This window comes from Bos indicus, chromosome 21, assembly GCF_029378745.1.
Source record: "Bos indicus isolate NIAB-ARS_2022 breed Sahiwal x Tharparkar chromosome 21, NIAB-ARS_B.indTharparkar_mat_pri_1.0, whole genome shotgun sequence".
Classification (NCBI taxonomy): Eukaryota; Metazoa; Chordata; class Mammalia; order Artiodactyla; family Bovidae; genus Bos; species Bos indicus.
In genome coordinates, this window is record NC_091780.1 from 59492226 (window position 1) to 59507640 (window position 15415).

Below are 15415 nucleotides of genomic sequence, written 5' to 3' on the forward strand. Positions count from 1 at the left end.
ATCCTGTTACCAGAAATGTTCATCTGCCCATTTCCAGGCCTATATTTCACAAGCCAGAGAAGAGATCTTTGCAGGATAAATAGACAAACAAAGAGACGAAACTCCAATATCTGGGCAGGCGGCGGCTTCGGATTCACTGCCCACATCCCGCTCTCGCAGGCAGGTAATTCGTGATGCTCCCACACTGGGAGCCAAGGGACCCCTTTCCCAGGGTGGCTCTGGCCTCGGTCAGGGGTCAGTAGAGCCTGAGGCAGGAGGGAGGCAGGAGGACGTGTGTCCAATGCTGGGAGGGTTCTGAGTCCTCTGAAGATCAGTCCTCTCTCTGGGTCTCAGTGTTCATCCTGAAAAGGGAGGGATGTGCCACCAGGGCTTCTGGGGGCATTTCTGCTTTTGAGTCTTTGGGGTTGTGATTTGAGCCAGCTGTGCCCCATCCAGCTGTGTATCCAGCATCAGGTCAGAGGTCCTCCGAGGGCCCTGAGGTGCGTCTCCTTGCCTGGCACAGGGTGCTGCTCTCAGATAGTTCTGGGGACAGAATTAGTGCACCAGGTCCCTCTGGACAGAGGCTCCGGGGTCTCCGGGGGGGTTTCCCGGGCTCCACTGTCCCTCCAGGGACCCCAGCAAGCAGACAGGAGCTGAGTCGTCCAGCACTGAAAGGACAGACTGCTCAGAAGCAGAGGCAACCATGCAATCAGAACAAATGAATACTCCAGGAATAGTTTTGGAAGAAAATGGTTAACTCATTTAGCAAAAACCATTGTACCACTCCTGAGTAAACTAACAGTTTAGGCAATCGATTGCCTCTCTCCCCAGGCTTGTGTGAAGGCCTTTCCCTGGTCTCTGGACAAGAATCAGCTCAGCTTCCTGCCCTACAGCCGTCGTCCTCTCCCCTCCAATCTCCTCCCATCTCTGCCTCTTGTCTGTCTCGCCTTCCCCCCTCCCACCCCAGCAGCCCTCTCTCTTCTGAGATGAGGGGCAGAGGCTGCAGGGAAACAGCCCTCTTTGCTGAGGCCACCAGTCTGACCTCAGTCTCTCCTGAGGCATCTGGGCAGTATCTCGGTCCTCTGTCCCCAGGGATCACAGTCTGGCTTGTAGAGTCCTAGAGAGGGTGGCCAGTGGAGGGGGTGACACGTCTGGAACTCCTCTTAGGAGCCCAGCACCTTCTTCCTGTATGTCACCTGAGCCGTTCCACATGTTGGACGGAGGTGGGAACTGAGGATCAGAGAGGTTCAGTCACTGCTCGTCAACACACAGCACTCACAGTGGTCCAAAAGACATCCTCAACCAGGTCCCTGAGACTCTGAGCTCACCCTGCTTCTCCCCACTAGGAGGCCTTTCCCGGTTCTTGCTGGAAACACCCTCCACATGTCCACGTGGCAGGGGCTGAGCAGAATGCTCTGCCCTCCTTGTTCTTTACACCAACCCTCCTCAGGGCAGCCAGGCTCCAGCATGGCTCCCACTGCCTGTGGCGGCCTCTCTCCTGAACCCTCACTGTAACCAGGCACCTCGATGGGAGAGCCTCCCTGAGGTCACACCCTTGTCCTCAGAGGTGGGGACAGGTGCTGTGTCCTCTGATCAGTGCAGGGCTCCTTCTTGGGGGGACACAGAGGGGGCATGGTGGGAAAGGAGCCCTGCTTCCTAGGCCCTCTGATAGTATCAGCTCCCGGGAAGAGGGAGATGGGTCTCGCTGGACAGCACCTCACACCCATCAACCAGCTTCCCCACCCTGGAGCCAGGCACCCCAGGCTCCTCACCCCCACTACACCACTGCTTGCTGTGTGACCTTGGAAAAGCCCCTTCCCCTCTCTGTGCCCAGTCTCTCCACTGGGGAGATTGCTAATGATCACAGCACTTGATCACAGGGTGAGAGGGAGCCCAGAGCCTCCTCGTGTGTGTTGGGAGCCCAGCAGGGTGCCTATCCCTGGAAGGTCACAGAGCAGCAGGGCCGAGAGAACAGAGACCACGGGGGACAGTGGCGGGGGTTGGGACGTCATCTGACATGCGGACTGAAAGGAGCTTTGCTTTTCAGACATGAGGGCAGAGAGAATGTCCCCCCTCCTGGCTCTGGGGCTCCTGGTGTCTGGGCTCTGCTCCAGGGTCCACTGCCTCCCAGAGAATGTGACCCCAGAAGAACGGCACAAAGGGACGTCTGTGGATGGCCACTCATTAGCCTCAAGCAACACTGACTTCGCCTTCAGCCTCTACAAGCAGTTGGCTTTGAAGAACCCCAATAAGAATGTCATCTTCTCCCCTCTGAGCATCTCCATAGCCTTGGCCTTCCTGTCCCTGGGGGCTCGTGGCCCCACTGTGACAGAGATCCTGGAGGGTCTCAAGTTCAACCTCACAGAGACTCCCGAGAGAGAAATCCACCAAGGTTTCCAGCACCTCCTGCAGATGCTCAGTCGACCCAGCAATGAGCTGCAGCTAAGCGTGGGCAACACCATGTTCGTGCAGGAGCAGCTAAAGCTGCTGGACAAGTTCAGGGAAGATGCCTTGGCGCTGTACACCTCCGAGGCCTTCTCGACCAACTTCAAGGATCCTGAAACTGCCAAGAGTCTAATAAATGACTATGTGAAGAATAAAACTCGGGGGAAAATTGTGGACTTGTTCAAGGACCTCGACCCACTCACAAAGGTGATTCTGGTGAATTACATCTACTTTAAAGGTAGGTGCCCAGATTGGTATTCAGAAGGAAATGAACAAATTTTTTTTTTTTTTTTTTTTGGTAATTTCAGGCTATTTCTGTTCTGGGTCAGCCAACTGTGTCATTAGGCAAAATACTATAGAGGAGTGGACTTCCCTGGTGGCTCAGTGGTAAAGAACCTGCCTTACAATGCAGGAGACATGAGATCGATTCCCGGATTGGGAAGATCCCCTGGAGGAGGAAATGGCAACCCACTCCAGTGTTCTTGCCTATAAAATCCCATGAAGAGAGGACCCTGGTGGGCTAGAGTCCACTGGGTCACTGAGTCAGACAGGACTTAGTGACTGCACACGAGCCCTCAGTTCAGGATGCTGGGGCATCAAGACCCTGCACCAACCATTGGCTTTGATCGTCTCGGGATTTCCCAAACTCCAATGCTCATTATAGGACGTTAGTGCACGGAAGCTGCTAACTCTTTGTCTGACGCAGAGGGAGAGTTTTGTTTTGACTTAATCTTACCCGGCTGCTAGAGGAAGGGTTTTCCCATACTCATCACTCTTGTGTGTGTCCTTCCTAATGAGGTGGTGGTGGAGCCCTCAGGACCCTCGGCCCTGCCCACCATGGGCTGGTTCTGACCTGCCGGGGGACTTGGTCTCTGGAGGCTCCCAGTGAGGCTGGTGGGCTTCACGGTGACACAGACTCTGAGGAGCCTGCGCGTCCCCAGGGTCTTCATCTGTGCTCTTCTATCAGCTTAGGGTGGAACAGGTCAGGCCACCATCCGGGGGCAGCCTCTACAGAAGGGAGCCTCCTAGACAGGATCCTCTCCCAGCTTCAAGCTGGTCTGATGCCTGGTCCCGGTGACAGGAGGTCAGCATGGCAAACCTCAGCCTGGATATTCACAAGGGGCAGAGCAGAGGCAGATGGATTTTGCACAGGGAGCAAGAAGGGCCAATAGGGATCCAGAGAGGATCACTGAGTCAGAAGTGGTCAGGTGTCTAAGACCCACCAGATGTGGAGCACAAGATTGCCCTGAGCTAAGGATTCCTGGCAGAGCTCAGAACGGCCCTCTGGGGCCAACGTTTTCATCTGTAAATGAAGGCCAAGAATGGAATTGCTCTGAAATGTGAATTCGGGGCTGACTTTCCCTGGATTGTTCTTTGTATCTCCTGTGCTTTCTTCTACCATCCCATCCTAAGATTTTTCCTCCAAAATCTCCTTCCCAGGGGCACACCAGCCAGCCCTGCTTTCCCTCTGCCCCTGCCTCTCACCATGAGGACAGAAGCAGAGGTGGAAACGAAGCAGGAGGTGGGGGTGGATACACATTCCCTGAAGCCCCAGAGCCCTGAACTCCCCTAGAAGTCCTGGCCTCAGCGAGGATCCATCCTCCTGAGTGGAGACCCGAGTCCTCTCCTCTGTTGACCCCGCCCTGCCCTCCAGGTCCCCGTGTGGCTCTGGCTCCAGCCGGGCTCACAAGGCTGTGGGGACCTGTGTCCTCCCTGAAAAGCCAATGACTAACCCCTGGTCACTTGTTCCCTTGAAGGACCAGGAGGTCCCGTACCTCCCCAGGCCCAGCCTCACCTCTGTCTAGCCCATGCCCTCCACATTCCTGTTGATTGCTCATGTAGAACAACTAACCAGCTTTGCTTCGTGTTCCTCTTTTCAATCCTGATCTGTGTTCACTTCCATTCCCAGTGTTTACCTACCTTCCCACGTGTATGGTCACACCTAGCAGAGCCAGCCCTAGAGGCACGTGGCATGGGGGCTGCTGGTGTGGGGAGTGTCTTCCCTCTCAGGGACCAGGGGAAGGGGGAGGGAGAGGGCACAGTCTTTGCACTCACAGTCTCCTCACCTATCCCTCCGCCTCCAGCTCAGTGGAGGACGCCCTTTGATCCCAAACAAACTTACAAGTCACAGTTCCATGTGAGCAAGAACAAGACGGTGGAGGTGCCCATGATGAGCATTGGGGACCTGGTGACCCCTTACTTCCGGGACGAGGAGCTGGACTGCACGCTGGTGGAGCTCACGTACACCAGCAATGACAGCGCCCTCTTCATCCTCCCCGACGAGGGCAAAATGCAGGACCTGGAAGCCAAGCTGATCCCAGAGATGCTGACGAGGTGGCGAGAATCACTGTACCCCAGGTGACTGTCCCCAGGACCCAGGGCTGTGGGCCCATCCTTCCCCCTCTTCCTGGACTCCTGAACCCCAGCAACAGGGCCTCCAGAATGTCCAGAGGGTGTGGGAACTGCTGGGAGAACCCATCCTGGAATGACCTTGCTCTTTGCTGCCTGTGTGTGTCTGGGCTTGAATTTCTCCTTCTACAAGATGATGACCTCAGAGGGGACAGTGGCTGAGGTTTCCTCTGCCTCTAACATGTGCTGAGTCATGAGGACCCTCAACACAACCCCAATACTCATGCACATTCTCTCTATGGTGCCACCCTTTGTAGGCGGAGGGAGGAAGATGGAACTGTAGGCAGCTGAGGGCTCAGGTGAGACAGAGGCTGAGGACCAGCTTGGCACGGTCTTTCCATCATAAGCACTCATTTATTCATTCATCCACTCAACACTGGCTGAACAGATTAATTCAGGATATGCTACGCCCCAGGGACTATTCTCATAATAATAATAATTTAGACCCTGAGGGTAAGTAGGCAAATAAGCCCCTACATCCCCTACCTTCACAGTACTTACTTTGTAATTGCAGGAGATAGACAAGAAACAAATAAAATAACTGAATTATTTGTTACTTTCAGAGGTGAGAAATGCAGAGGTGAGGGATAATAAAGGAAAAAGATCATTATTCCCAAAGGTAGTTTGTGATTGTAAATAGAGTATCCTTGGGTGATGTTTGAGGTGAGGGACTGAGCCATGTGGATGTGTTGGGAAAAGCATTCCTGGCCAAGGGAACAGCCAATGCAAAGCCTCTGAGGCAGGAGCCAGTCTGGTGTGGCTGAGCATTAGTGAGGCCAGAGCAGCAGAGCAGAGGGAGTGAGAGGGGAAGCTGAGCAAGGTCAGGGAAACCAGGGGGAATACAGATTACATGGGTCCATGCTGAAGCTGAAACTCCAGTACTTTGGCCATCTCATGCGAAGAGTTGACTCATTGGAAAAGACTCTGATGCTGGGAGGGATTGGAGGCAGGAGGAGAAGGGGATGACAGAGGATGAGATGGCTGGATGGCATCACTGACTTGGTGGACGTGAGTCTGAGTGAACTCCAGGAGTTGGTGATGGACAGGGAGGCCTGGCGTGCTGTGATTCATGGGGTCACATAGAGTCGGACACGACTGAGCGACTGAACTGAACTGAGGCAGACCCCTTGACTCCCCCCATCTAAGGGAAATGGAAACTCGTCACAAAGTTTTGGCCCAAAGAGTGAATGATCCGAGTAATGTTTTAAAAGGATCGCCCAGGGTACCTAGTGAAGAACTGCCTGCACAGGACAAGCATGAGGCAGGGAAGGCACCAGGAGCCCAGGGGGGTCACCCAGGGGAGCCGCTGGGGGTTGGACCCGGAGGAGCAGCAAGTGTGGGGAGGGCTCTGGCTCTGGGTAAACAGAGGGTAGACACACAGGCCAGGAGGTGGGATTCAGGAGACCTATCTCAGGGGGACAAGGGGAGAGGCAGTGCTGGGCCAGGGTCTGCAGGGGCGGGTAGGGAGGGGGTGTGGGCAGCATGAGGGGGGCAGGGGTGCCCCAGACCCAGAGTCCCACTCCTAGGCTCACACTCCCCCGGCCACTCTCTGTGCTTCTCTGGGGCTCAGCTCCCTGCTATGAGGGGAGGGGTGTCCTTGACCCTCCGTTCTGAGTGTGGGATCTGCAGACCCAGGGGGGATGGGTGTGGGAGGCACTTTATAAACCATAAGGGACTAGAGATCTTCCCACAAGTGATGTAGAAGCTGTAGCTCCTTCCCTACTCCTATCCAGGGGACCTGACACCTTGGGGCTCCTGATTCCCAACCCCTCCACCCTGTAGATCCCAGGAGACCCAGGACACAGGACCCCCTCGCCCTGCCTGTGATCCCTTCCCAACCCTTCCCCCTCCAACCCCAAGAGCTACCATAGGGCAGGAGACCAGCGAATAGTGGTAAATGGAGAGAATATTCACCACACACCTTGATTTAAAGCCCTGAGGGGACATGGATCTACACACTCCTGGTCCATGGAGGATGTTCAGTAATATCTTATTGAGTAAATGGATAAAGGATGAGTGAATAAATGAGAAATGACAACGAGGAGAATCGTTACCTCTGTATTTCTAAAGGACCCAGAGCTTAAGGGGAGTCACAGCCTCGTCATATTTGGCATTTATAAGACCAGACACCCTGACAGGAGTCTTAAGGGAAACACAGAGAGAGAGAGAGAAGGAGGGAGGCCATCAGTTCAGAATTGCAGCATGCCAGAGAGAAGGAGGGAGACAGCATCTCTTGCTCCAAGAATCTGCTGGTGGCTCTGCTCAGAAGCAGCAGCCCTACTCCCACAGAACTCACCAGGAAGGCAAGACAGAGACTCTGAATAGGATGATTCAGGCCCCCAAGTCCCTTTATTGCAGCCCCCAGCCCCCAAGCTCCCCTCCAAGCCCCTTTCAGCTCCTTCCTTCCCTGCCACACACACTCAGGCCACTCTTGTGCTGTGGATCAGCCCCTCAGGCTTCCCACATTCCTGCAAGTGCATCCACCTCCTCATAAGCTCCTCTTCACCCAGTCAGATCCATCCCCTCCCCTGGGACTCAGGCTCCATGCCACCTCCTGCAGGAAGCCTTCCCAGTGCCTGTGGAGCAGCAGTCTCCCAGCAGTTGTGGAATCCATGCTGGAGGAGGGTGTTTCCTGTGCCCTGCAAGCTTGCAGGGGAGGAACAGGGCCAGGTCCCAACCTCTGTGCACTGTCCCTAGGTTAGACTCCTGCAGAAAGGAAAGGATAATTAATGAATTAGAAAGAGTTAGCCAGATGGGTCTAGAAACTTGAGGAAAGGAGTACTTTTCCCCCCAGGGGTAAGGTGGTGGTTGGAGAGTAAACCACGGAAGATCAAGCTGAGTCAAGCATGAGTTCATTTTTCATATTTCCTAGAGGGATACATGAACTCAACCTACCAAGGTTTTCCATTGCCACTGACTATAAGCTGAAAGACATACTTTCCCAGCTGGAAATTAAGAAAGTCTTCACCCAGGAGGCGGACCTGTCAGGAATCACAGATGACCACGAGCTAGAGGTTTCCCAGGTGAGTCCAAATTCTGGACAATTCATCCTTCTTTTAGGAGCTTGAATGGGGGCAGACAGGCAGATGCGTGGCTAATTTTGAATTTAGAAATTCCTTGACTTTCCTATAATTCAGTAGCCCTTTCCAGGACTCCCCAGGCCTAGGAGAGCTGGATTACCATCATATTGGGGGTTGTCCCCACATTCCCTGAAATATGTAAAAGGGATTCCATCACTGGGAAAGACCTGGGTGATATCAGCAGTGGACCCCATGCCAAGCTCTACTCTTCACTCCTATAGAGGCAAATCCTATAGCCCTCAGTTTTCTTCATCTGTAAAAGGAGGTGATAGTTCCTATCCAGCATGCAGAATCCAGCAGAGCAGGTAAGAAGTAATAGGTACCAACAGTGGCTCAGGGCCATCGTGATGAATATACACTAAGAGCAGGAAAGAAGAACACCAGAGGTCCTGGTACTGCGATCCGAGAAGCAGAGGAATCAGAGTGAATGAGGGGGGCAGGTGCTGGACAGCCCTGCAGTCTCTCCTGCACCCCACCTGCCAGGGGACCTGATAAAGCAGACACGGTGCTAAGAAGCCAGAGGGGTTCAGGGATGGCGAATCACGTCCTAGGCAAAGTAGCCAAGGCCTCAGGGACATGTCAGCTGGGACAGGAGAGGAGGAGAGCTGTTTCCACCCAAATCTGCTGCTTGGACCTGGAGGACTGTGACAGTTCCCTGCAAGAAAACAAAATGCCTTGATGTGGCCCCTGCCCCTACACTAGGGGGAATTCGGGGGCATCACAGTCTCTGGACTCAGAGAGGGTTCCACAATCAGGGAGTCCTGGCTCTGTGCCTCTCTAACCCTCGACCCACCACTGACAACCTCACTTTGCACACCTATGCATCACGACGGCAAACCAGCTGACAGTCTGATGGGAGGACAGACAAATTGAACAGGTTGATAGTGCAGTGCAGACCAGGAGCAGGTGGATGAACGTCGGGTCGGTCCTGAGAGGCGCTCAGGCCCCTGCTCACATCTTGCCTCCCCCATCTCCAGTGGATAATGTTCTGGCGTCCCCACAGGTGGTCCACAAGGCCGTGCTCGACGTGGGCGAGGAGGGCACGGAAGGAGCTGCTGCCACGGGAGTCAAGGTGGGAATCACATCCATAAACAATCACATCCCCTTGAGCTTCAACAGGCCCTTCCTGATTGCCATAGTTCTCAAAGACACCCAGAGCATCATCTTTTTGGGGAAAGTCACCAACCCCAGTCAAGCCTAGAGCTCCCCTCCGAATGGTGGGTCCACTGAAGAAGGAGCTGGGTGCCCTGGTCCCTCGGAGCAGCCTGACCTCTGTGCACCGAGGAGCAGCCCCCCATCCAACCCCACCCGCTCACCCTCGGGAAGGTGACAGTGACAATGCTGGGGGCCCCTGTGCACACGGGGTCTGCCCTGCTCAGGAGGAGGCACTGAGCCCTACGCCAGCAATAAAGCACCTTCCTTGGACTGGACTCTTTCCTGTTGTCTCTGCCCTGATCTGCCTGACTCCATGCCCTGCTGCTGCCTGGGCCCCAGGGACAAGCCCCTCTGACATCCTACACACACTAGGCCCACCCTACTTCTGAGGCCCTCTGCTTCAGCCTCACCAGCCAGCCCAGGAGCCAGTTTTGTGCCTGTGTCCAAGCCCACTGGACTGCAGGCCCAGGACTGGGAGAGGCCCAGCTGCCCAAAGCCCACTTCCAGGGGCTCTGATTCCAGGTCCAAGGTCACGGCTCTCTCCCCAAGACCTGGGATGTCCCCTCGTGCTCACTTGTAGGGGGCTCCAACCTGACCTCTTCCGGCACAGCCCCTGGACCCTTCCCTCCTGCAGCTGATCTGGGCCTCCTCCCCCAGGATCACCCCTCTGCCACCCAGCACCCCAGCCTGGAAGACCAGCTACTTCCAGGTTTCCAGCTGAGCTCTGTCACCTCCTGACCAGTTCTACCTCCTCCCCTGCCAGTGGATCCCCATCAGCAGGCAGAAGAGGTGTCCTGGGAGTGAAAGAGCAGTAAGCACACACGTGCAGTAAGAGCAACACCCAGCCCTGCCTCCCCTTGCTGTGATCAGGGACTCTGTCATCTCCAGGGAGAACAGCTCCGGGCAATAAAGACATCATCCACAAATGCAGGATTGAGGTCTCTATGCCAGGCAGCCTGCTCGGACCGCATTTAGTCCTTGAGCTGATCACACGAGATACTTGCTGTTCCTCATTCTGTGTTACCAATGAGGAAATAGAGGCACAGAGAGGCTCTGTAATTCCCTAAAGGCCATACTGCTAGAGATTATTGCAGGCAGGATATTATCCTAACCAGATGGATGTCAGAGGAACACTAAACCACAAACCCATTTTGCCTATAAGGATTTTCAGCTATGGCCCTCGTGGGACTTAGGGTATAATGGGGAAGATGGGTGATGAACAAGGAGGCTGAGAGGGGAGAACCAAACTCAGGGGAAGTCAAGGGGGGGGCTTCCTGGAGGAAGGGATCTCAGTTCTGCCAGTAGAGGAAAAATAGAAGGTTGAGGGTAAACAGAGCGGAGAATATTTCCAGCTAGGGGAAAAAAAAATGAGTGGAAAAGTATCAAGTAGGGAAAGAAACTGGACGCAACTGGAGCAGGATGTGGAGGGGCTGCAGAGAGGTTGGGGCCATGATGGAGCCGCTGGAGAACCAGGTCCCTGACACTCAGCTAGGGTTCTGAGAAGTTTCCATAGAGTCCTAGGAAGCTTTAAAGGGATTTAAATAGAGGGTCAAGATGAGGAGAAATGACTGGTAGGAAAATGACTCCAGCTGCTGTATAGAGAAGAGATTCAGGGCCAGGACAGGATGCAGGCTGGGCTTTAAAGGGGATGTTGCAGGAAATGGGGCCAAAGTGGTCCAGGCTGTAGAGGGAGAGGAGGGATGAGTGGAGAGCAGGGTTCACGTCCTTGATCTTGCCTGCTAGGAGCTTGGCTTAGGACTCTTGCAAATGTCGTGATGTCATGGCAGCTTCTTCATTTTGGCTAGAGTGCTTTTTAAATAGTAATGAATAATCTACTGAGCTTTCTACTTTAATGCAGTGTAAACAGAAAAGTTAATAGGTGCTCAGCAGAAAGAGGGCTTGCAAAACTTTTGTAATTCAAAAGCCTTGTCCTTCCTGAGCTGGCTTGGTGGCGGGGATGGCACACAGGTAGCCGCCATACGGAGTGCAGAGGCAGGAATTTTATGGGTATAGATGTGTGAGCAAGACTTAATTTTCTCCCAGCTTTGTTCATTCTAATTTTGTTTTTAATTGATTCATTGATTGCCTGCATTTAAACACATCCAGTCTCACTTTTCCTTGACTTCTCAGGATCTTTGATTCTTTCTCCTGATGTTCACTAAAGGGAGGGCGCAGCAGGGGCTGTGATGAGATGCTTGGTTTTATCCATTCATTTGTTCATTCATTCATTCATTCCCTTGGAGTGCCCACTTCATGCCAAGGGTCTATCAAGTACTGATGAATAAAGCACAGTCCTGTCCTCAATGATTTTTTTTGCGTGTTTTAGATTTTTATTACAGAAGAATTCAGATAGATACAAAAATAAAGAGGATGGCATGATGACCCCCCACACACATATCACCAGCTTCAGTCATTATCAGTGTAGGGCCAGCATCATTTTTCTCTACCTCTCAATCACTTTCCCCCTTTTTGTTGTTTTGAAGTAAATCCTACACATCCTTTACATTCTAACTATAAGAATGTTAAAAGTCATACCCAAAATAGTACATCATACTTTGAAAATAAAACATACTTCTTTAATATTTTCAAATATCAAGTCTTTGCTTCCCTCAGTGGTTCCCAAATGTTTGTTTGTTTGTTTTTTAATTGGTTTCTTTCAATTAGAATCCAAACAATGTTTACACAGGGAGTTTAGTTACCCTACATCAAATTTTCTCTTCTTTCTCTCTGAAATTGAGATGTTATTTAAATACCTAAAAATTAATCATTTTAAAGTATAAAATTCAATGGCAGTTGGTACATTCCCAATTGCTGTGCAATCATCACTATGTTTTACTTTCCAACTTCTAAAAAATCATCTCTAAATTCCCTGTGGGCTCATTGGTATAGAATTTACCTGCAATGCAGGAGATTTGGGGTTTGATCCCTGGGTCAGGAAGATCCCCTGGAGAAGGAAATGGCAACCCACTCTAGTACTCTTGCCTGGGAAATCCCATGGACAGAGGAGCCCGGTGGGCTACAGTCCATGGGGCTTGCCAAAAAGAGTCAGACACGACTAAATGACTAAACAAACAATGAGGCCTATACCCATTAAGCTCTCACTCTCCACTACTGCCTTTCCCCAACACTAATAAGTAATTGCTAATATGCTTTCTCTGTCTCCAGATTTAAAGTCTGCACATTTTCTGTAAAGGGAATCATACAATATGTGACCTTTCATCCCTGGCGTCATTCACTTCGCTTGATGCTTTCAAGGTTCGTCCACGGGGTATGCGGCCAGTCCTTCATTCCTTTTCATGGCTGAATTCCATTGGCTGAATTCGGTCCATTGTCTGAATACATCATATTGTGTTTATCCATTTGTCAGCTGCTGGTCATTTATCTGTTTCCGGTTTCTAGGTGTCACGCTACTGCAAACATTCAGGTACAGGTTGTTATGTGAAAATATGTTTTCGTTTTTCTTGGGTGTGTACATGGGAATGGAGTTGCTGGGTCATATGGTAACTCTACCTTTAGTTCTTTGAGGAACCACTAAGCTGATTTCCACCGCAGCTACACCGTTTTACATTCTCCCCAGCAGTGTACGAGGGTTCTAACTTCTCTGTATTCTTGACCACACTGGTTGTTTATTTATCATTATTATTGGTATTATATATTATTATCATTATCATCATTATTCTAGTAGATATCAGGTGGTATCTCATTGTGCTTTTTGCTTGCATTTCTCTATGTATGAATGATGGTCAGATTTTTTTCTGACCAGATGGCTTCCCTAGTGGCTCTAGTAAAAAGAATCCTCCTGCCAATGCAGGAGATGCAAGAGACACAGGTTTGATCCCTGGGTTGGGAAGATTCTCTGGAAGAGGAAATGGCAACCCACTCCAGTATTCTTGCCTGGAAAATTCTACAGACAGAGGAGCCTGGTGGGCTAGAATCCTTGGGGTCGGACACAACTGAGCACACAAACACACACGTGCACACACACACACACACACACACACACACACACACACACACACATAGATTTTGTTCAGTCCTTACCGGCCATTTGTGTATCTTTTTTGGAAATGATACTCAAGTCCTGTCTTTAGTTTTTCACTGGATTGTCTTATTGTTGAGTTGTCAGTATTCTTTAAGTATTACAGATACAATTTTTTTAATCAGATATTTGATTCGTAAATATTTTCTCTCATTTTGTAATTTGTCTTTTTGCTCTCTTGATAGTGTCTTTTGATGCACAAAAATTCTAACTTTGAAAAAGTTCAATTTATCTCCTTTTTTGTTGTTGCTCATGATTTTTGGAGTCAGGTTTTAGAATCCATTGCCAAATCCAAGGATGTTAATTTTGCTTTTCTCTGATATTTATCGGTTTAGTTGTTATACTTAGGTCTTTGAACTATTTTGAGTAAAGTTTTTAAAAATACACATTTCTTTATCCAGTTGCACAGGGTCTTAGCTGCAGCACGTGAGATCTAGTTCCCTGACCAGGGATTGAACCTCGGCCCCCCGCATTGGGGTGTGAAGTTCTAGCCACTGAACCACCAGGGAAATCCCTGAGTCAAGTTTTATACATGGTTTGAGATAGAAGTCCATCTGATCCACTCTGTTAACAAAGAATAAAGACAATATGTATTTTAACTGCAAGTTTACTCATCAGTGCCCATTACTACACTCAAAACTCTTCGAGAGTGGGGACTCTGACACTTTTGTACAGGACTATATTCTCAATAAGATTACAGGAGTTAAGCCTGAATATACATTGGAAGGACTGATGCTGAGCAAACTCCAGGAGTTGGTGATGGACAGGGAAGCCTGGGGGGCTACAGCCTGTGGGATCGCAAACAGTTGGACGTGACTTAGCAACTGAACAGCAACAACAGGGTTAGCACACAGTGGGCGCTCAACAAACACTTAGTGAGTGAGTAAGTGCTGGCTTAAAGCTCAGCATTCAGAAAACTAAGCTCATGGCATCTGGTCCCATCACTTCATGGCAAATAGATGGGGAAACAGTGGCTGACTTTATTTTGTTTTGGGGGGGCTCAGTGAATAGCTGTAAATGGACAGAATATTCACTAGACACCTTGATTTACAAGCACTGAGGGGACATGGATCTACACACACCTGGCCCATGGAGGAAGTTCAGTAAGTCCCTGCCTGGCCCCGCCCTTCCCTGCAGCCCACCCTCAGGCTGCCCTTATGCTGTGGAGCAGCCCCTCTTGCTTCCTTCTTTCCTACATCTTCCTGCCTCCTGCCCTCCTCTTCATCCAGCCAGCTTAGTCCTCTCCTTGGGATCCAGGCTGGATGCCACCTCCTGCAGGAAGCCTTCCTGGTGCCCGTGAAGCAGCCCCACCAGCATAGTCTTCCAGCAGCTATGAATCCCTATCAGAGTGAAGGTGTCTCTGTGTCCTGCAGACTTGAGGAGCAGGGCTCTTATGGAATTCAAGTTTGGGCTACTGGCCCCCAAGAATCCAGTACCAGAAAGACAAGTGTTGGTTGGAGAAGGAAAGCTTGCTTTATTCAAGAGTCTGGCAACATGGGGAGAAGTTGGATTCATTTCCTAGAACCAATTCCTAAGACTCTGGTTGACCACGAAAGTTTTTAAAGGGAAAAAGGGGATGTAATCTCAGTTAACCATCGAGATTATGGGTCAGATTCTTCCTGTCTCCCACTGAGTTTACACCTGTGGACTCCTTGTGACTTTTTAGATGCTATCTTGCTCACAGCATCTGCTCCCCAGACACTGGAGGGGAATCTAGGGAAAGGGTCTAGTCACCTGATAATTCCTTATTCTTCATTTCTACTTCTTTAATCAAAGAAAAGAATCCACAGATTAGTTAAGGTACTGTGTGATCAAGAGCTTTGAAAGGGGTGCTTAGACCAGAGGTTAGTTCAGCATGGGGGCACCTGGTGAAAAGCTTAGATATAGCTTTGGGCTTCTCTGGTGGTACAGTGATTAGGAATCCGCCTGTCAATGCAGGGGGCACGGGTTTGATCCCTGGTCTGGGAAGATCCCACATGCCATGGAGCAGCTAAGCCTGTGCTCCACAACCACAGAAGCCACTGCGGAGAAGCCCGCATGCCGCAGAGAGTAGCCCCCACCCGCCGCAACCAGAGAAGGCCCGTGGGTAGCAACGAAGACCCAGAGCAACCAAAAAGAATGCATATGCATAGCTTTGCTACAGTGAAAGACAAAAAGGTCGCTTTCAGCCACCAGCTTGCTGCAAAGAAGGGCTTAAGGGGCTTACAAGGTCAGGCCCAGGAACCGCCACAGCCCAGCCCTGGCACACTACCTGGCATGTTAGACACCTGCAGACGCGAATGGATAATTAATGAATTAAGGAGGGTTA

At 51.1% G+C, this 15415-nt stretch overlaps 1 protein-coding gene across 2 annotated transcripts; it reads left to right on the plus strand.

The window, feature by feature from the left end:
- On the plus strand, window positions 1–9343 carry LOC109575332 (serpin A3-8). Of its 2 annotated transcripts, none has more exons than XM_019983320.2 (5): window positions 1–163; window positions 2027–2662; window positions 4509–4782; window positions 7706–7856; window positions 8917–9343. In XM_019983320.2, the coding sequence occupies exons 1-5, from the start codon at window positions 16–18 to the stop codon at window positions 9112–9114; spliced, it is 1407 nt and encodes a 468-aa protein (XP_019838879.2). In that variant the 5' UTR covers window positions 1–15; the 3' UTR covers window positions 9115–9343. The 2 variants fall into 2 exon arrangements, with proteins under 2 accessions (XP_019838879.2, XP_019838881.2); XM_019983322.2 differs by having other exon boundaries at window positions 35–159.
- Window positions 9344–15415: the final 6072 nt, after the last annotated feature.